This window comes from Urocampus carinirostris, chromosome 13, assembly GCF_059441175.1.
Source record: "Urocampus carinirostris isolate Australia breed hairy pipefish chromosome 13, RoL_Ucar_1.0, whole genome shotgun sequence".
Lineage (NCBI taxonomy): Eukaryota > Metazoa > Chordata > Actinopteri > Syngnathiformes > Syngnathidae > Urocampus > Urocampus carinirostris.
The window spans coordinates 12,783,895-12,805,572 of NC_142361.1; the positions used below are offsets into that span (position 1 = coordinate 12,783,895).

General features: G+C 41.7%; 2 protein-coding genes across 3 annotated transcripts in view; one reads left to right on the forward strand and one right to left on the reverse strand.

Moving 5' to 3' along the window:
• phactr2 (phosphatase and actin regulator 2) overlaps positions 1-921 on the reverse strand; it is a 38,120-nt gene extending 37,199 nt beyond the window's left edge. Inside the window, exon 1 of the mRNA XM_088352111.1 lies at positions 758-921. Coding sequence (XP_088208237.1) covers positions 758-895 — 138 coding nt within the window. The 5' untranslated portion in view covers positions 896-921. The remainder of the gene's footprint in view (positions 1-757) is intronic.
• LOC148353762 (pleckstrin homology domain-containing family A member 1-like) overlaps positions 130-21,678 on the forward strand; it is a 31,828-nt gene continuing 10,279 nt past the window's right edge. The window contains exons 1-12 of one of the 2 annotated variants that reach the window (XM_088352118.1): positions 130-412; positions 7,569-7,780; positions 9,544-9,600; positions 13,201-13,246; positions 16,090-16,187; positions 16,543-16,674; positions 17,248-17,388; positions 18,161-18,229; positions 18,665-18,729; positions 18,818-18,881; positions 18,971-19,060; positions 20,200-20,273. In XM_088352118.1, the coding sequence (XP_088208244.1) occupies positions 7,640-7,780; positions 9,544-9,600; positions 13,201-13,246; positions 16,090-16,187; positions 16,543-16,674; positions 17,248-17,388; positions 18,161-18,229; positions 18,665-18,729; positions 18,818-18,881; positions 18,971-19,060; positions 20,200-20,273 (977 nt within the window). In that variant the 5' untranslated portion in view covers positions 130-412; positions 7,569-7,639. The remainder of the gene's footprint in view (positions 413-7,568; positions 7,781-9,543; positions 9,601-13,200; positions 13,247-16,089; positions 16,188-16,542; positions 16,675-17,247; positions 17,389-18,160; positions 18,230-18,664; positions 18,730-18,817; positions 18,882-18,970; positions 19,061-20,199; positions 20,274-21,678) is intronic. The other variant, XM_088352117.1, reaches the window with a different exon arrangement.

The following is a 21,678-nucleotide window of genomic DNA, read 5'->3' on the forward strand; positions in this document are numbered from 1 at the left end:
CAATACAGACTGTCACCAACAGATGTCGCTACATTGCCACTCCACGCAAACTTCCTCCGCCCGATTCTAACTAAGAGTTTATAAACATTAACACCCCTCACTCCGCCCGTTTAAAAAACTCAGAAAACAAACGTTTTCGGTGAAGAATGTATTTTGGAGATACGGTTTGCTAAAAGCAAAATCCTCAATACTGTTATCGTATAACTGACGTCATCGTCCCGAAATGCAAGCGAGCTCCGGCTTCGAACTCGGGAGTTGACTGTCGCTGACAGACGATCTCGACGCTCCTATGCGTTGAGTGTCGCCTGCGGTTCTCCGCCCGCGTTTGCAGGATCAGAGATGGGCTGAGGCGGCAAAGGGCGACTACCCTCGGGAAGAGCCAGGCGGGAACCGAAGCCAAGCACTACTGCAAGTAAGTGAGAATACCAAGACCACAATTCCCGTCCGATGCAAGTGTGCGTTTAATCCTACCCGGGAAGTGGTTCGTCGCTAAACGGTATCGACGCCTTCGAACTGCGCCCGCAACGTTAGCTTGACTGGGTCAACATAAAGCTCACCTCTAGACGCTATTATCATTATTATGCTTTTAGTATCAATTTAATGTAGGACTTTATGTATTGATGGTATTTTAAAGGTGTTAAATACCGTTCGCTGGGTTAAATGCTTAAATGTGCTATATGCTAGCTAGCTCGGTAAGCTAACCCCCGTCATAGCCGGCGTCACCGGCAGTTGATCCGTGGGGTACGATGCTACGAACCGGGTTGTAGATGGAGCCCGGTGGAGCTGACATTGGGGAGGGAGGCCGAAGCCTGTCAGAGTTGTTCGGTCTGATGTGTTTCTTTCGAAGACAGCCGTGACCATGGCTGTGCCGGGAGAGTTCACCTTTGACCCGCATGAACACACCTGTGCCCTCACCGCTGTCGTTGCGGCCCCTGACACTTTCGCAATATCCTGTTGAGAGCTCATCAAAAACACATTTTTTGAAATAAATAACAGAAATTCATCTTAATTTTCATTCTTATATGAATGAAATGCCAGAACGTCTTTTCAAAGGGAAAAACACATTTAAAACCTAGATAAAAATATACAAAGAAGAAGCAGAAAATTAAATATAATACGTAATGTCGTCACACACAACAGTCCCAATCTTAAATTTTCACACACCTTTCACATCTGTTCGTTTTTTTACACTTCACTGTTTAGTGTATTGACCCGTGAGTTTATTGTTGTTTATTGTTCATATCGGGCAAGGCAGTCACATCCATCCATCCATCCATTATCTGCACCGCTTATCCTCAGTAGGGTCGCGGTGGTGCTGGAGCCCATCCCAGCTATCTTTGGGCAGTGGACAGGGATCACCCTGAACTGGTTGCCAGCCAGTCGCAGGGCACACAGGGACAGACAATTTGCTCGCTCATTCACCTCTAGGGACAATTTGGACCGGCCAATTAACCTAACATGCATGTTTTTGGAATGTGGGAGGAAACCGGAGTACCCGGAGGAAACCCACGCAAACACGGGGAGAACATGCAAACTCCACACAGGAGGTTCGATCTCATGACCTCAGAACTGTGTCGCACACGCGCTAACCACTGCGCTGCCGTGCTCCTTGGCACAGTCACATTTACAAATAAATAAACTTGTATTTTATTCATTGTTTGCTTGGCAGAGCAAGACAGCAATATATAATCTGTAGCATAAAAAAAGAGAAAAGTCTTATTGTTTTGATTTTACTTAGAAATTCATTTCATTTGTTGCGCCTTTTGAAATAAAGCAATAGATGTGTAATCCGGGCGGCTCGGCAGCTGGTTAGTGCGTCCGCGCCACATTTCTGAGGTCATGGGTTCAATTCCAGCGACCAGCCTTCCTGCGCAAAGTTTGTTCTTCCCGCGCCTGTGTGGGTTTCCTCCGGGCACTCCGGTTTCCTCCCACATTCCAAAGACATGCATGTCAGGTTAATTGGCTGGTCCTAATTGTCCCTAGGTGTGAATGGGCGAGTGAGTCTGTCTTTGTGTGCCCTGCAACTGGCTGGAAACCAGTTCAGGGTGTCCCCTGCCCACTGCCCGAAGACTGCTGGATTAGGCTCCAGCACTCTACTGAGGATAAGCGATCCAGATAATGGATGGATGGATGGATTGGTAAACCTTCTTTATGAAAAAAGACTCCATGCAACAAGAGAAAAAAAAAGTTGACTTTTTGCAAACTTGCTAATACTATCACATACTTTTCTACTTTGGGCTGATGTGTACGTCAAATCAGAATCATTGATCTCAGTTTCGCCCACTGCCATGAGGCAGGAGAAGGGTGTGCTTCACTCTGCATCTGCCGACGCTCAGCACAGTAATACATTACATACTAATTGTATTTATTATAGCAGCACGGCGGCGCAGTGGTTAGCGTGTGTGCGGCACAGTTCTTAGGTCATGAGATAAAATCTTTCTGTGCGGAGTTTGCATGTTCTTCTTGCATGGGTTTCCTCCGGGCACTTCGGTTTCCTCCCATATTCTAAAAACATGCATGTCAGGTTAATTGGCCGGTCCAAATTGTCCCTAGGTGTGAATGAGCGAGTGAGTTGTCTGTCTCTCTGTACCCTGCGACTGGCTGGCAACCAGTTCAGGATGTCCCCTTCCCTCTGTCTGAAGATAGCTGGGATGGGCTCCAGCACCCCCACGATCCTACTGAGGATAAGCGGTACAGATAATGGATGGATGTATTTGTTATAGTCATGTTAAAAATGTGAATATAAATGAATCAATTTACTGAATAAATAGAACAATTTATTATATTTTTAATATTATATTTTGTGAAGACAGGTGAGGCATAGCCTGCCTCCCCTGATTGCACATCACTTCTAAAAGTACATGTGAGAAGAAAAAACAGCAAAAAAATCGAAAGTCAATTATGTCAATCTGTAAAACGTTTTTTGGAGGTACAGCCTTACCTTCCCGACGCTGACTGCACGTCACTAAGTGTAGTTTCTGATTGTGACAATAGACTGCGTCTGGTGGTTTCTGGTGACCCCATTTTAATGATTACACCATGACAGGTCTAATTTCTATTTCAATAATTTTTTTTTTTTTTTTAACATTTATTTTAAAATATGACTAAAAGTGTAATTCCCATCCTACTTTCTCTGGTTCGGTGAGTATCTGTATATGTGGCAGTACAATCCTTTTAATGTATTGGTAGTCACATTAGTAGATGATATCAGAATTGGTGGCGCTCTAATGCAGTGTTTTTCAACCAGTGTGCCGGGGCATATTAGTGTGCCGTGACACCTTGTCTAGTGTGCCGCTGGAATTTGCCCAATTTTATCTTTCCAAAAAGTCAGGCCATTATTCAGTATTTTTGGTATCTTCAGACAAGGAACTGTAATAGTCATCGATATCAGTAGGTGGCAGTAGATTTTTATATCCTTTTTATATACTAATGATCTCCTCATGAGGTAGCACAGTGCATTTAATAACTTAATTTGTTTAACATAGCGGTTTAAGATTGCACTGTAAAAAATAAAAACATAAATGAAGCAAGTCATTCTTTTTTATTCTATGTATTATTTTCTTTTTATGTACTAATTATCTGCTTATGAGGTATTACAGTGAAATATTTGACATAACTTTTATTTTCAAACAATTTCGACAGACGGTGTTCCTCTGAACTTTTTTTTATAATTAAAAGTGTACCTTGGTTCAAAAAAACACTGCTCTAGCTGCCATTTAAGAGTCTGCATATTCTAAATTAATGCAATTTCAAAGGCACAGTGTGTATTTTTATTTGGTGTTAAAATATTTAATTCTAGGCAGTGGGGTGGCGCAGTGGTTAGCGCATGTGCGGCACAGTTCTGAGGTCATGAGATCGAACCTCCTGTGTGGAGTTTGCATGTTCGCCCTGTGCTTGCATGGGTTTCCTCCGGGCACTCCAGTTTCCTCCTACATTCCAAAAACATGCATGTTAGGTTAATTGGCCGGTCCAAATTGTCCCTAGGTGTGAATGAGCGAGCAAATTGTCTGTCCCTGTGGGCCCTGCGACTGGCTGGCAACCAGTTCAGGGTGTCCTCTGCCCACTGCCTGAGGATGGCTGGGATGGGCTTCAGCATCCCCCGCAGCCCTACTGAGGATAAGCAGTGCAGATAATGGGAGGATGGATATTTAATTCTTTTAAAAACACAAATGATTTAATCTTATTTTTTATAAACACTCATAAGTCTAGAAACGTGTAATTATATTACACAATGTGGGCCGCCGGTTGAAGAAGTTGACGATTTTGGAAAGTTAGCTTAACTCATTGTTTGTTTTAGTATAGATTTAAAGGGCACATACTTTCCACCACAGGTTCCCGAATTTCGGGTTGGCTCAGGTTGGACTCAGGCTTAAGATCTTACCTCTAGTGTGCGGCAATGTCACACGTAACTGAGGCTGCAACTTTAAGTATAGTGCACCTTATTGTGTGCGCCTTGTTGTTGTGAGAATATGGTAAAAAAAATAGTAAATTTTCTAAACATTGACCAAAACCATATTTGTATTCCAAAGTGTATTCGGTAACTCTGTGGCTGATACATGGCATAAAGCATTTTGAGCACACTACGCGATTGATGGTTACTAGTCAGTTTGTTTCAGCTACCTACCTACCTCAACGACACGCCTGAGATTCTCCTTTTTACTGCTAAGTCTGCAGATGCTGTGCTACCAACTGACTGCTCCCCCATGCAAACACGAAGGCTCACATGCTCCACAGCAGCTGTTCCTTACAACAGAGGCCCAAGATGACTGGCAAAATGAAAATATTGACTCTGTTGAGGTGCCCAGCTGGCTCCTACCATTTTTTTTTAATGAACAAATGCCATCCCTGCGTGACCAGTTGGCCGCCACGTGGCACAGGATACAAAAGCCCCACACTGCAAATGTTAGATTTCTGTCCTAGCAGAAGTCGCCCACCGTCAGTCATAGTCAGAACGGCAATCTCCTCTTTCCTTGGAAATGTTTGCCTTTTTATTTCATCTCATGCTTATTAAACAGAAAGCCTAGTCCGCCAAATAAAAATCCACATGCATATAGTAGTTATTTGTGGGAATGCATCATAACAGTTTTTTTTCCAACCAATACGCGATAAAATCTTGCTTCTGCAAACCAATACCGATAACCAATACCTGTATGCTACATTAGGGGAAAACAAGACAACATTCACGAAACCAACTATTTTTATGCGGGTTTATATTTTTGTTTACAATCACAAGTACATTACCCATCTCTGATAAGTATGCCTCCAAAAAGTTGTGTTGGAGAAACTAGGACTTTACTTTATCAATCTTTTGATCTATTTTTTTCTTGTCTGTATTAATAATGACTATAATCACAAAATGTTGTTATAAGCACCATTATACAGACAGATATATTGCAGAATGGCTTATGTACATGATTGTAGTTATCAAAAAATCAATTATTCAACATAATGACAGTGCTCCAATACTGAATGGCACGCATGCCTTTTCTAAGAAAAATGTATCACTCACTCCTATCAAGTGGCATTATCTAAGCTGTATATATTTGTAGCTAATTGAATCCCAATATATATATTCAAATGCTGACGCAGAGAGTGGCAACTACTATTGTCTTTAGCATGTCATCAAAAGATTATAGGAGATCAATCACAGGAAGTCAGCAGTGGATTGTCTTGAGAAAATTGGAATTTCTCAATATATATTATGTTGCCTATTCCTTCCTCGAACCATGAAGTTGTGCTGTTGTGGATCCTACAATTTCACTCACAATCCTACATTTCTCAAAATATTTTTTTTCGTGCTTGGGGGGTGGAATAAAATCCTTCACTCTCAAAACCTGCACTCAGCACCTCATTCACAGGGTCTTCTTTACAGAAGCATCTCTCACAGTCACCAAACAAGTAAAGCTTGTGTCTGCGTTTAAATGGTTATTTTTTCCTGACTTTTTGTGTGTGACTATTCAAGTCCAAGTCTCCGCTAACTGAGATTCTCTCAGCGCTCCATACTCCGTGTTGCACAACAACCGGGCCTTTTGTTGTTACCGTCCGCCCGCACGGCACTCGTAATGCCGTGGAGAAAGAGCGTCTTTATCTGCGGTTCTTTCCCAGAAGGCTTCTCACTCTCAGGGTCTAGCAGCTTAAACAGGCTGAATCCACTATACGCTTACAGCCCACCCACAAGGACCTAATGTTGTATAAAAGAGCTATCCTGAAATTTAATTATTGTACCTAATTGTTTAATCTTTTTCTCATTGAAGTCTTTAGCCCGGGGGTTGGCAACGAGCTCTTTGACGCTTTTTCAAAAATGTTTGATACTGGGAGGACTGAAATTTTCTAACTCCATTGCCATAGTTTTTTGCTTATTTGAAGTTTGAATTTTCTTGGTTTTCAAGTACAATAAGAAAATGCATTCTATTGTCAGATTTAAATTAATTCGGTCATTTTAAGTATTTTTTTTACAGTCCTGAAAGAGGCTTCATAAATGACTTAAATTGTCAAGAATTGCTAGCTTGGATGTCTTTTTTAACTTCATTAGGTAACAAAGGTGCTGTATGGATTTTGGAACTTTGTTACTTGCTTAAAGGCTCTTGAAATCAGTTGGGCATTATTAACACATAATTAATAAAGAATTGTATTCTATTTTTTTTACATCTATCTTAAAGCACCTCAAACGATGCACATCACCTTTAAAATTAGTTCTATTTTCTGTCATGGGGTAAATCATTTTGTTGCAGTGATAGTTTTGCCACAGGGCTCTGTTCTTAAACTCTGGTACTTGAATAGTTTACATTATTCTACCTAACAAAGTACTGATGAGAATTTTGGTTTCCTACATTGTGGTTAGCTCTATTTTGTTCCACGGCCTTCACACTTATTGCCATCACTGGTATATTTCTGTGCGTTGAGAGAGGCGTAGTTTTCCACAGACTGAAGGTTATCTATTAAATTGTGCAATTTTTATGGTATTCCACTGTATACACAAATGTAGTTAGCTTGAGTGCATCAGATAATCCAGGTGTGCGTAATGTGGCTGCACGTGAAATCTCGTTTGCTGCCGTCTGCCTCAGCTAACTCACTTGCCTAAGGTTTTTTTTTTTTTGGTCATCTTTGTCGTCTTTCTCCTTATCGTCATGCTTGAGTGGGCACTAGGCTTTGGGATAGAAGGGGAGGAGAATGAGTGGGCTGGCCGGAGGCTTGCCAAATCAGATGAGAGCACAGTTGGGAGAGCTAAGCGGTGATGAAAAAAGAGAGATACAAAGGGAGTGAAAAAAAGCAGATAGAAAGAGCAAGCCGGGGTGGGTGGAATAGATGGAATAGGACGTGACAGAGAATGTTTGCGCGTGTGTGTTACTGGGGAAGAAAAGTCGGGACGTGCCAAGTAAAAAAAAAAGGAAAGAAAACCAAGTAGAAAGTGGGTGGGCCGGTTTTTGTTTTGTGTCACGTGATCTTTGCAGCGCACTGAGATTGTGTTGTCAGTCACACAAAAAATACTGCGGATTAGTCTTGCAGAATCACAGCTAAGACCAGGAGAATTCCTCACCTTTATGTCCCCCCCTTTTTCTTCCACCCAGGACTTCTTGTTCGCCTTTCGTCTCCACAGCTTATTTGGCCGGAGCAGGCCAGGGAATGACCCGGCGGCGCCATGCCTTACGTGGACCGACAGAACCGCATCTGTGGCTTCTTGGACATCGAGGAGCACGAGAGCAGCGGCAAGTTCCTGCGCCGCTACTTCATCCTGGACACTCAGCAGGGCAGCCTGGTGTGGTTCATGGACAACCCGCAGGTAATGGGCGGGCAAAGAAAGGCGTTAGCGTTAGCTTGGCCCTTAGCGCTGGGACTCCTTCAGAGACACAGTTGTTTATCAGGCCTCGTAGAAACATTTGTAGACTGGGAGGTAACAGTGTTTTGAAAGCGGGTCAATGGAGTTAAAAGTTTTTGCCAAATTCTTTAACATATAAAATGTAAAGAAATAGTATTTTAAAAAAATATATATGGTTTTTTTTGGTTTTTTGCACCGCTTATCCTCTGTAGGGTCGCGGGGGTGCTGGAGCCCATCCCAGCAATCATCGGGCAGTGGGCAGGGGACACCCTGAACTGGTTGCCAGCAGATCGCAGGGCACACAGGGACAGACAACTCGCGCGCTCATTCACACCTAGGGACAATTTGGACCGGCCAATCCACCTGAAATGCATGTCCTATGGAATGTGGGAGGAAACCGGAGTGCCCGGAGAAAACCCACGCAAGCACGGGGAGAACATACAAACTCCGCACAGGAAGTCCGGTTGCTGGATTTGAACCCACACAGGAGGTTCCCGAGACCTTAGAACTGTGCCGCACACACACTGACCACTGCGCCGCCGTGCTGACCTGCATAAAACCTATATATATTTTATCGGTATATTCCATTCATTTTCCAAGATAATCCTTTTGTAAGCCAACATGTGTTTTCTCTGTCATCCTAAGATGTGACATCATCTAAGGAACCCCAGCACCCTAGCAAGGCATATTGTTTTACTTATTAACAAACCAAAGAGGTTTTGAGTGTTTTAAGCAAAGGTTTGGTAGTTTTTGTGAAGAATGTCTAGGCGCTGTGTCATAGGGGGATGCAGTAATGGTGCAACAAAGGACGAGCGGCCAATAAGGCAGCCTATAGGGATCAATCAACAAAAGGCGGCCACGGTCTCTCCGGAAAAACGCAAGGCTGTCTGATGGAAAAAACATGCAGTGAGCAGCTAGGCTAACCGGGGACCAACAAAGATCAGCGTCAATAGCTAAGGCAATGAATGCGAAACTGCCCGCAAACAAACCAAGGAACACAGAAAAATTGGCACCAACGCCAGGCTTTTCAGCTTAACATCACACAATGGGCAGCCAACGAGCCCCAACCAAGAGCAGACAAAACACGAAAACCCTCGGCTTATTTGGATAGAATTCTACCAATCGCGATACAAGTATGGAAAAAAAAAAGAAACTAAAAAAACAAAATTGCTTACTTTCTAGCAGAAATGAGCGGTTTGCAATCGCTGTTCACTACAATTGGTGTCCTTTCAGAGCTGGCCTCGTGTGTTGTGTTCTTGGGATCCGCCATTTTAAAAGTGTTGTGTTCCTTCATTGACATCAGAGCTCTACGGCAAAAAGGCCACATGGGTCAACTTTAAGACTAAATTTCTCAAGTCCCTCGGCGCGTGGAATATTTTGCAACAAGCCTGCGTTGTTGTTGGGAGGACACGATTCATTTTGTGCCTGATTGACAAAAAATCTGTTTGAGAATATCTTTCAATCGAGAGAGGCATTTTGTAGGGGCTTGCCTCCTTCGCCACGTCTGTCGTTAACCCACATTAGCTTTCCTGCCTGCGTAAGTGCTCAGTTGTTGCATGAAGTATTCATAAATCGCCAGAGAAAGTTTGAATAATTCACTGTCTATTCTTTTTATAGAATGTTAATGCTTCAATTTTAATAAGGTTTAAATCATAATCCCTGATCTTTTGGTGTTATCATAAGAATCCTTTGACCTTTTACTGATCTTTATTGACCTTACTTCCCAGAACCTTCCGGTCGGCACAGACTGCGTTGGCTCTCTGAAGCTCACTTACATTTCTAAGGTAAGTCCAAGCATTTTGAACTAGACTATCTTTAAACAGTTAGGTTGACCTAGTCAGGCTGTCTCAGTGTTTTGATTGCATTTATCTTTTTGAACACTCTGGCATCCTCCGGCTTTCCAATTATTCACACATCCAGATGAACCCATCTGGTCCTCTAGTGTAGGGGTGGCCAACCATTCAGCGACTAATAGCCAATTTTTCGTCTGTGTTACTACAAAGAGCCACATCATAGTTGTCGACGGGGGCGAGTCAATTGTTTTTTTTTTTTTATTATTGTTGTTTTTTTTTTTTTTTTTTACTAAAAAGCCACATCATACTCATGGGTACACATAAACATATTCTTTTACTCATGTATACACGCATACACAGATCTCTACTCGGCTAGATCTCACTATCTGCCACTATGTCCCGGTCCGAAGCCTACGATCTGAGAGTGCTGGTCTTCTGATGATCCCGAGAGCAAAGAAGTCTTCTGCTGGTTCGAGAGCGTTCTCCATCCGGGCACCGGTGCTGTGGAATGCTCTTCCCCCTGAGATTCGATCTGCAACCTCAGTGGAAATGTTTAAATCTAAACTTAAAACTCACTTCTACTCCATTGCATACGAATAACCTACTCCTCTTGTCGGTTGAAAATAGTTTGTGTAATATAGTGTAACAATCTGTGAAGCCCTTTGAGACTCTTCGTGATTTAGGGCTATACAAATAAAAATGACTTGACTTGACTTGACTTGACTAAAATTACCACACCAACAGGATAATATCAATAATTTTCAACAGTTAACATTGTGAGCACAGTTCTACTCGCACAAACTCTCAGTTCAAGCATAACATCTTTCTCTCACTTTGCTGCTCAGTGAGACTTCTGGCAATCCTTATCTTGAACAATCCTCTTCAAATCTGGGTTGTATTCTGTTACTGCTACTCCAAGCAATGATTTTAAATGAGTGTCAGTCAGAAGAGATCGATGCTTTGATTTCACATGTTTCAGGACGGAAAACACAGACTCACAGACGTACGTTGACCCAAACATGGACAGTGTCTTAAGCCTGTTCGTTTGATGTCTGGGTATTTTTCAATTGGCTTACTTTTCCAGAACTCAAATTTACCTTCTCTTAAAACAGCTTTCAGTCACCCTCCTCACAAGGGTCAATCATCTCCAACTCAGCCGCAGCCTCATCTGTTACGAGTGGGGCTTTCAAACAGTCCGTCTTCGCATTAAATGGGTTGACGAGGAACGTAATTCTGTGGTCTTTTCTGTTGTAGATCACAGAACCGGGTTGCATAGGTTTCAGGTTTTCAATCAGTGTTGCGTATCTGTCTCCTCGGCGCTGATGACTTGCTCACTGTCGTTTAGCAGAGTTTGAAAATGTGTTAAATCTTCCTTTTCAATATTTGCCTTAAACAGCTTTAGTTTATTAACAAATACAAACACACTTTGCATCAGGTCAGGCAGCATTTTTAACTTCCCTTGCAGGGTAAGGTTCAGTTTGTTCTGGTGGCATACGATGTCGACTAAAAGTGCCTGATCCATAATCCACTTGAGGTCTGAGAGCTCGGGATAGTCCTTGTCCTTCTCTTCCATGAACAGTTTCACTGCATCCAAAAGCTCAAAGAAGCGAGAGAGTACCTGGCTTTTTGTCAGGCACCTCACAGTGCAGGGCAGCGGCAGGTCACCTGGAAGCCCTTGGTCCAGCTCAGCGATGAGATTCCTGAATTGCCTGTGGTTTAGCGCATGTGTGCAGATGAAGTTGACGATTTCCATCAGAGGTTTCATGACGTTATCAAAATTTAGTGATTTAGACACGAGTTGCTCCCTGTGGATGATGCAGTGGAAATCCCAAAAGTCTTTAAATGTTTGATCAGCTTTGCACAGCCTCACAAGCCCGTTCATGGATCCGATCATGGCTGGCGCTCCATCTCTAGCTATTGCAGTTTGTTTCAGTGTGGGTAGATTTGCTTTTGCAAACGCAGCCATCATTGCTTCTTTCAAATCTATGTCTTTTAATGACACAATATCAAGGAGTTCTTCTTTGATCGCACATTGATTTGACACAGATCACGCAAATATTGCCAACTGAGGCTTGTCTTGTATGTCACAGCTCTCATCCAATGCCACACTAAAATATTCACATGTTTGAAGGTCAGTGTGCAACTGTGATTCAACAGCTGAATTAATATCGGATATTCTTTGCGAGACAATTGAACATGCTCTGTTATAGTTCGTTGTCTCCAGGGGCCAAGATTTCGAAGGTGTCAATGAGGCAATTTTTTAATGAATTCCCCTTCGTTGTATGGCTATTTAGCCCGTGCTGTGTTCCAAGTTTACTCATACGATCAAGTGTTACTGTCTCCGTGTGTTTTATAATTTTTTTTTTTTCTGACTTGCTTTTCATAGTTAACAACTTTTTCTTATGAAGTTCAATCCCTCTTGGAAATTCCTGTTCGATGTTAGGGTGGAGTGAGCTAAAGTGACGCTGAAGATTTGAAGATAGATGGATAGATACTTTATTCATCTCCGTAGGGAAATTCACACTTCCTGCAGTCTCCCTTGTTTTTTAAAAACAGCCACGTTTCCGTAAAACACGGCAAACGGCACTCCCTGTGCACTTTGATGTTTTTCACCAGCACAGCCAGTTCGTCGTCAGTCTTATTTGGTCGAGAGTTACCATTTACCATGATTACGGACGGTACCAAAGACTTATAACGCCCCTAGCCGCTTAGCTAGCTCGGGCTCTCCATCCACGATAGGCCCCCTCATCACGCCGGCACGGGAATTCTTCAAGGAAAGGAGTTTATACCTCGAATAAACGCATTTTTGTGGGTTAAAGCCCATGTCCATAGGCTAGAAAGTCATCCAAAGTGTAGTTGTCAAACGGGACGAAAAACACCGAAGTTAGAAGCAGACAATAAAAACAATAAATCACAAAAAGCTTGAGATAACAGGGGAGCTGCTGCAAAGGCTGACGCTGACGTGAGAAATGGTTTCTCACTCTCCCTCATTAATCTCTCAGCTCGCCCTCTCCTTCCGTCTACCTCTCGTCTTTTTGCCGACCCCTTCCGTTCACCTCTGGATCGTCTTCACTGAAGCGTTGACATGTGCTAATGCTGCGTCACATATAAGGCAGACCGGCTTGCCATTCTGTTCAGTAAAAAAAGAAAAACTCTCCCACTCTGGCAAAAACGTCCTGTGTTCTTCATATTTTCGTTTGGCTGTGCTTTTTTTACCTGCCATTTCAAGAGGTAATTTCACGTAAATTGACTACAACACGTTTTGTCAAGCAAATACTTTATCGTTGCTCGTTTGACGTCACTCAGGCTTACATTGTCTGTTTGCCATCTAGCTGCAGGGAAGGCAAACGCCAGCGCCGGCTAAACATTTTTGATGCATGTCATGTTAAAGGTCCCAAAGAGACGCATTAAACTAGTTTTAAACGCTCCTAAATAGCCGCATGAAACTAGTTTAAGAGCCGCATGTGGCTCGCGAGCTGCGGTTGGCCATCCCTGCTCTAGTAGGAATATGTTTCGCAATGTTTTTCTTTAAATTTGTTAGAGTGATCTGCCTTTTTGGAATCAACCAATTCAACTTTTTTTCCTTGATAGGTCAGCGATGCAACCAAGTTGAGGCCAAAGGCAGAGTTCTGTTTTGGTGAGAAAGATTCTATTTTTACAGTCTTTGGAATCTTGAATAAAAGGCTTGTATGATTTTGAAGGCATTTCGGGTAACATATTACCATTAAGAGTGTTGAAATTCATCAACAATGATTCTAGAATTGGACTCACTGCAGCAGTTCTTAGTTAGCATTGACAGAGAATTGCCACTTAACCTATTCTTGTTAGTCATTGAGCACACAAACTTGAGACACATTTCATTTTACATATTAAAAGCTTTCAAGTTAATGCTGTTGTGCAATAAATACAGATGCACCAAATCTCTTTATCAAACAAAAAAAAGATACCTTGCTGCACAAAATATACTTGCCTTTTGATGAGTATTTAATACATTGACACCTTGAGAACTGTCCTAACTACAAAGACAACCTTCGAGTTAGAATAAGCAAAAGATACAAAAGAAGACTAACTCATTGTTTTAAAGTGTGTGTTACTGTATATTTTCATTTTTTTCAAAGTAGTTTATTGCTTTTCTAACCATAGCCTGTTCAGATACAGCATCTTAATTTAAAGTGGGTCCCTCATTTTTATTTATTCATTAATTTGTTTTCCAGGACTCATTTTAAAATCAAACCCCCAATAGTCCAACTCTTAATGCCTAGTGCCAAGCAGGGACGCAAAGTGTACCATTTTTGTAAGTTCATCACAAGGTCATCGCTCTAGCAGAAAAATAATCGGTGCCAATTCTGCTGGTCGTCGAAGTAGGAGCATATTTCTGGTAAACGTTAAGTTAGCTTGACCCGATGAGCATAACAGCTGAGTTTGCTCTCCACCGAATTGGCTAAGCAGCTATCCCCTCATCGTTAAGAAATCCAAAATTTTGATGGCATTTTCATCTTGAAAATCATCTGCACCAACCTATTTACCAGACACATATTGCACAATTCGGAAATGTCAAATATTTTGTTTGGACAAAGCCTTTAATCGAAGTCCGGTGACTCAAAAAAATAACAAAACGCTCATAACTATTCTCCACAAGGTCAGAATGAGACCAACCCCCCTATGACTCAAGAAGTTCCTGTCCAAAATATCAACCTTCCCTCATTGCTTACATCGTACACACTGACAATGTCTGAAGCGTCTGAGGGCCGCAGTCTGTAAGCTTTATTAAACCGTCTTTTAAGTCTGCACTAAGGCATATGATTCTTTGCCAAAACCCCTAATCCCTTTAATAGTTTATCATCCTCCTTTTTCAAATGATTCAATGCCAGGAAATGCTTGTCTGTGACAGAAAGTAGACTTGTGAGGATGTGTGTGTGTATACGTGTGTTAGCGTCTGACAGGATGTCGCCTCTCAAATCGGAACCTGATTCACAGATGTCAAGAGGTTATTTTTAAGAAGGCTGTTTGTAGGCCACATGTTTTAGCCTACATCAATGGATCCCGTCGCTCCACCTTTTTCTGCGTACACCCCAGCAAGTAGACAGAGGTTACATTTGCAGGTGACATTTGACAAAACAAAATAGTAATTAAATAAGAGGAGAGATAAAGGACCGCACAGTGTGCCATTCTATCTGGTGCTACTTACTCACCATCCATACTCTGACGAGGGCCACGTTTCCCAGCATGTTTCGGTCTGTGGCGATGATTCACACCGGGATACTCCCACATCTGTCCGGGGAAAGCTTTACATCCATGGGGCAAGAGAGTGCACTTCGGTTCACACGATTATTTACGGCAAAGTGGGGGGAAGTGGAAGAGCGAGGTCGAGCTTGTGCACAATTACCTGACCAGATGTTGACACAGACGCCGCTTTTAGAAGAAAGTGAAGGTTTCCCTGCGCACATCTTCAGTGCTTATGGAAATGGACAACCCAAACCAGGATGTCCTAAATGGTATTCACTCCAAGCTAATCACCATCTGATCACAAAATAATAAATTATATTTGAGTATTTATTTCCTTGTTGTGCTGAGAAACAAATGGGCAGTTGCAGAATAAGGCTTTTGAATAGGGCATACACATGGACAAGCAGAACTAAATGAAAAAGGCTTTGCAAATCAGCTGGGCTCAAGCATAACTCTTTAGATGCCATGGTTTGTGTGGTTGTCCGATTTTGGATGTTTTGGGTGAGGTGTGTCAACTGAGGTGTCCTTAAAATAGTTGAAAGTTAAACATTTTCTCTAATAAGTATGTGTTAACACTTCCCAACTGAGTTCAAATAGCCCTTATGCCTTATTTTCCACTGCACTTTTATGGTTTATATTGCTTTAAGGCAAAGCTGTTCGGGGTGGATTTTGCTAGGGAGGAGGAATGGCTTGTGGGGGGAGTGACATCATGCCTGTCCCCGCAGGTTCCAGTTTTGTTTTTATGTTTATGCGGCATAAAAATTGTGAAAGTAAGAAAATCTCTGCTTCTGGTAGAGTCCAAATGCTAATGCAAACCCCAAGAAAGATGTGAAAGAAGAGTTTATTCAAGCACGTCTAAGAAATATACATACTTGCTCGTGCGTTGTGAACGAACTCACTGAGGCTGCAATGATGACATGAGCCAAGGAGATGGTGGCAGTGAGCAAAGAAATCATACCGATCCATAAAAGTACCTGTGAGAGATTTTAGTCTTGGATTGAAAGATTTGTGTCACTTTTCTTTGATTATTCTTTTAACAAATTCCAAAGACCACTGGCCTCCAAAAAGAGGTTTTATCCGTCCTTGGCAAAAAAAAAAAAAAAAAACTCCATTATCTTTGTGGTGCTAAATCTTTTGAAATCTGGATGAAATGTTTTTTTTGTTTTGTTTTGTTTTACACTGGCAGTTTTTTGCAGTACTCGTAAATTTTGGCCTGATTATTACCACCCACTATTAACCTTTGGCTTCATTTAGTCATCAATGCTGGGATGAGAAAGATCTTCCTGCAGGCAAACGACCAGCAGGACCTGGTGGACTGGGTCAACGCACTCAATAAAGCCACCAAGATCACGGTGAGCCTAACCAAAAGGTGACTCAGTTTCCTCTGTTTTACTAAGGAAGAGCCACGCTCATTGTTTTGTCAAGTCACTTAAAGAAGAAAATGTCCTTTATTTCTTGAGGGGCCCGAGTTGATAAAACATAACTGGAGTGAGTGAGCATGACTAACTGGATGCTTTTTCTCCTTGGGGTCGCGTCAAGGCAATAACGGAATTATTTATTTATTTATTTTTACCTGTGATGCATTAACATCCCAGCTCATGATATTACCTAAAAGCGTTGAGAGTATTTGTGAGATGATTATATTCCTGCATTTTTGCAGCTTTTCAGTTTTTAACTAAAACGAGTTTTCCATAATTGGTTCCTTAGGTACCAAAAGTCTCCGACGGCCAGCAGAATTCCGACAACCTCAAGTCCCTGCTGGATAACGTTGGACCCAAAAAACAAGTGTCTTATAAAACAGAGATAATCGGAGGGGTTCCCATTGTGACCCAAACGCAGGTAAACAGAGTCGCGCAACCAAACCGTTTTTCTGTGACTACATTGAACTGGGAAAGATTGTTTATTATTTTTCTTTTCTTTTTTTTTTACAAATCAAACAATGAGTCACTTTTTATTCATGACTCATCAGCAGCTAGTAGCAGAACAATAGCCGTAACAATCATAACATCCCGGAAAGCAAAGGCCTAAATACTATGCAAAAGCAAAGCTAATCCTTTTCAATCTTGTAGAGGGCTTTCAAAAATGTTATTCCCTACAATGCACAAAAAAGATAATAATTTTTCCTGTATTACAATCCCATAGATAGAAAAATAATGTGTAATGGGTTAATCATGTCATAAAACTGTGCACATGTAGAATAGTTAAATGTATTTTTTTGTTGTTTCTCTGCTCTGAGGCGCTCATTTAGAATCTCAGCTCTGGCATTTCTGTGTTAGGTTTACTTGGTTGATACATATGTTACATACATTGAAGTCAGCTGGAGGAGTCTCCACCTCAGCTTTTACCCTAAAGAGGAAAGGGGCTACTTTTAAACATTATCCACTTGCTCACCCGGTATTCCTACCTTTACAGCATGAAGGTGGCGATGGGGCAGAGCGAGCAGACCGTGAAGCCATGCATCGCTCTCACAGCCAGCTTCCCTACTTTCTGGGCAGGCCGACCCAGGACCACACTGTCATCAAGTCAGGTTACTGTGTCAAGCAAGGCGCAGTGGTGAGTTCGCTTTAAGGAAGCCATTCACAATCATAAACAGTAACAGTGCAAAGTAATACTTTTAGCAATGTATATTTGGGCACCTCATAAAAAAATAACATAACTAGCAAACAAGCGTATTCTTCAAAAATTTGTGTCTGCTGCAAGACATTGACATTATTAGACTATTTTTCTGCACCAATCATATACGTATTTCCCAGACAATTCGGCGCACTTAAATTGGCCAGAATTTTGAAAGTGTGCCTTTTTATACCGCAGAATAAGGTGGATTAGATTGGACTAATTACTAGTAGCCGTTTCTACACGAGGTTTTCATGGTCAATGATTGTCGCTCGCCAAAATCGCAAACCATTCAAACCTGGTTCCTAGTGTTGAGGGTGCCAACACCTTACCACTAGACCACCAGGGTGGCAGATGACATTTAAAAAGCTTATCTCCTTATGACACTATTTTGACTTAATTTGCCAGAAACACTGATTTGCATTGCACGTTCTGAAAGGTTTAACAGTCTCCACTTTTTCACCTGTGTGTCAAGTCAAGAAATTTTTACACAATCTTTTACGTACATATAAATATTATACTAAGAGGTTTATAATAGCTTAAGAATCCGGTGTGCCTTACTTTGCGAAAGATAGAGTAGTTAACATGGATCTTTCGGACGTAGCTGAAGGGATTCAATTTACATTGTTCCAAAAAAGTTTGTTGAATGCATACACACACATGCTATTGTTAATATTTTGTATAACTAAATAGCTCATTTCCTTTTTACCAGATGAGGAACTGGAAACGGCGATATTTTCTGCTGGAGGAAAACTCAATGAGCTACTTTAAGTCAGATCTGGTAAATTGACTCTTGAGTTACAACACGTTCTTGAGGAATCTTGTGTTTTTGTTTTTTTTTCCCCCAATCCTAACACTTACGGTTGAGAATCATTTCTAAGCTGCAAGGCGGACAAAAATGGCAAACACACTGCACTGTGCCCTGACATGTTTTATCTGCAGTCAGAGGAATTTCATCAGCCTCTCTTCACATGTCCTGTCATGCCTTGCACCCCTCTGGCCTCCGTCCTCTCTTGTTAGCTTAGGGTGCTCGTGCTTACACACACACACTACTTGTAACACGCACACATACATGCATAACACGCCCAGTCATTGTGATGAGATAACACAAGGCCCCGAGGACACAGACTCTCTGTCTGCTGCAAGACAGTCTTACTATCAGCCTACGCTTCTAGAACAATGTACTCTTAAATGAAACCATTTATCCCATTTACAGGAGAAAGAGCCGCTGAGGATGATTCCGCTTAAGGAAGTTCACAAAGTCCAGGAGTGCAAACAGAGGTACCGAACAAATTTTGTTGTTCATCTTGATTGAGACCAATAAAATATGCAATTGCTGTTTGTCTTTTTTTTTTTTTTTTTTGTGTAGCGACATTATGATGCGTGACAATCTGTTTGAAGTTGTCACCACGTCAAGGACGTTTTACATACAGGTAAGCTACAGCAGAGCTAAATTTCCCTAATCTCAATGAAGTCTTACTTTGTGCAGTGTCCCCAAAAGTTATAACACTTGATTTCCTAGGCTGACAGTCCAGAGGAGATGCATAGCTGGATCAAGGCCGTCTCGGGAGCCATCGTGGCGCAACGTGGACCCGGGAGGTCTGCTGCCACAGTACGTGTCACTCATGCCACAAAATATAATTCGTCTCACGTGAAGAGAACACTACTGAATCATGATAGTAGCCTCATCTTAGTCAGAGGGCTCTTTCTTCCGATGAGTGTTTAATGTTCAGTTCAGCTTACCTAACTATATTAACAATGCTGAAGATTAGGAAAGATTTGGCCTTGCACCTTTTCCTATGTGTATTTCCATTTATTTAAATGTACGCCCCTAATATTTGAAGACCAAAGTAGCAAAGGAAATGGAGTAACTGTTATATTCGTATTTTCAGATTAGTATATCAGTGCATTCTATTTTTCTTTTAATAACGGAAAAATACCTTACTTTGGACATGCATCTAAGGCTAGACATATGATATACCCATTATAGCAGATGATAACTTAATTGTTAGTCTAAAAAGAAAGAATAAATAGTTGGTGTTATAATCTTCTAAATCTAGGCAAATGCAGGTACGAAGTGAGCTCTTTTTCTCATTTCTCAAGAATAAATAATTAAGTTATCAGCTGCTAAAATGTGTGCACTGTATATATTTTGAGACACTTCGTATGCACGTTTTATTTTTAAAGTTCAAATTGTTCGCTATACCGGACATTGTGGCCAGCTCTAGCGAACGAATACAGGTTAGCTGCACTAACCAGCATTAATGTTTAAAAAGAGCATTTTTTTTGTGTCACCTGAGGATGTGATACAAACATGGTGAGGTTTTAAGGGAAAAGTTGTTCATAGGTAAGTGCATGAATTTAATGAATTAAATGAAGAGTTGAAACTTTCTCCAAAAATGTGGGAGGTGGGGGCTTCCTAAAGTAGGGGATTGAGCATGCGTTGGATAAAATGACTTGCGACTGACCCTGAGACGTCCCTCACCGCATGCCATATGACTCCAACTTGAATATTAAGGGTTCCTAAGGAGCCTTGAGTCACCAGCCTGGGGAGACGCTTGAATTTTAGCATTCTGTTTCCACACATGCGCATGACACGATGACAAAGCGGTACCCTCTCAAGCTCCCTCGACCACCTGTTGTCTGTCTCTCTCTCTCTCTCGCATCCTTTTGGCCCCTGACCCCCTCCTCCCTTCCCCCAAACAGACAGCCCATTTGCCTTTAACTCTGCTTTGCGCTGTGTTGTTGCAGATGCGGCAGGCCAGACGGCTGTCGAACCCCTGTATACAGAGGTATACGTCTCGAATTGGGGAGTGCAGCAGCACGTACGTCAGCTTGTCTAATTAAAACGAACAAGAAAAACAACCCTCCCCTTCTTTTTGAAGCAACACGTTTGATTTTATTGTAACGCTGTTTTCTACTCACCGGCCGGCCCCGCTTCTCCCAGAGCATACCAGATCTCATCATGGTCAAACTGACACCCCCCCAGCCTTCTTTACCCTCCTAAATAAACCCATCGGCAATCCCAAATTAGGCAAAGCACTCTTGTCCTAGCCGTCATGCCTTCTGCTGCTACACTCATGCCCCTGGCTTTACATTTGGTCACATAGCTATGTTGACTTGGCCACGAGCATGGCGCACATGCAGAGGAAGAAGTTGAATGTGGACCCTCCTTCCCGCATCTTTTGACTTGCCATGATTGGCTGACAACGCATTCAACCAAATCACAGACCTCTTGCTTACATGAACCTGATTCTAACCATCCTCTTTGAGTCGTTCACATCTTCTCTCCCCTTTGGTTGCCCTCTGTCCTCTCTGCAGCCTGCTGCAGCTGTGCACCTGTCTTAGATGTGTGGCTTCCTGCTTGTGTCTCCTCCTCCCTCGTGTCCGAAGCCTGTATGTCTTATTTCTTCCCACCCATCCGAACTTTTTACTATTTGGGGCTCCCGCTCTTTCTTAATCACTAATTGTGTACTAACATCATGAGTACACGCCGATACATGTCTTTATATTGTACAGTATTCAGGGGTACCCTTGGTTAACGACGTGCATCATTGTGTGCAGCACGGTAAAAAAAAGGTGATCCATTTAATCAAACTATTTGTCCAAGAACAAAAATTATGTTGAAATCATTAGAAATTGTATTGAACATGTTGTATCCCAGGGTCAATTATTATCGAAAGCGAAACAGTCATGTTGTAAATGTAAGATTCTTAGTGTTTTGTAATGTAAATGTTTACTGGTTGTGACCCAACTTCATTGCTAGTCTTGTCTCGTGATAAACCTAAATCCAGTAACTTAGTCATAAACCAAGGAATCCCTAAATATCCGGATCCCCACAATACTTAACTAGAGGTTCTACTAGTCAGTGTGACATCCAGAGTTGAAAATAAATCATTCTGCAATGTTAATTGATTTACAAGTGCTTTTACATTTTCTAAAAAATATTTCTATACAAAAATCACAAAAAGTGAAATCCTGATTCCTGGCTTAATCTTTACATCATACTTTATGTTGTACTGTATCAACTGCATTTTACTTTTTAACTTCCTAACTACCTCAAAAAATGTACTATGATAATAAATGTTCAGAACCTATTGTTGTTTATATTCTGTATTAGGTACTTGGGCTTTTTGTGGGACCCGTTAATATATCACAGTGTGTTTCATATTAGGATGTATTGATTGTATCCCCCTTTCACTTTCTGTTGTATTGTTTTTATCCCCCTTT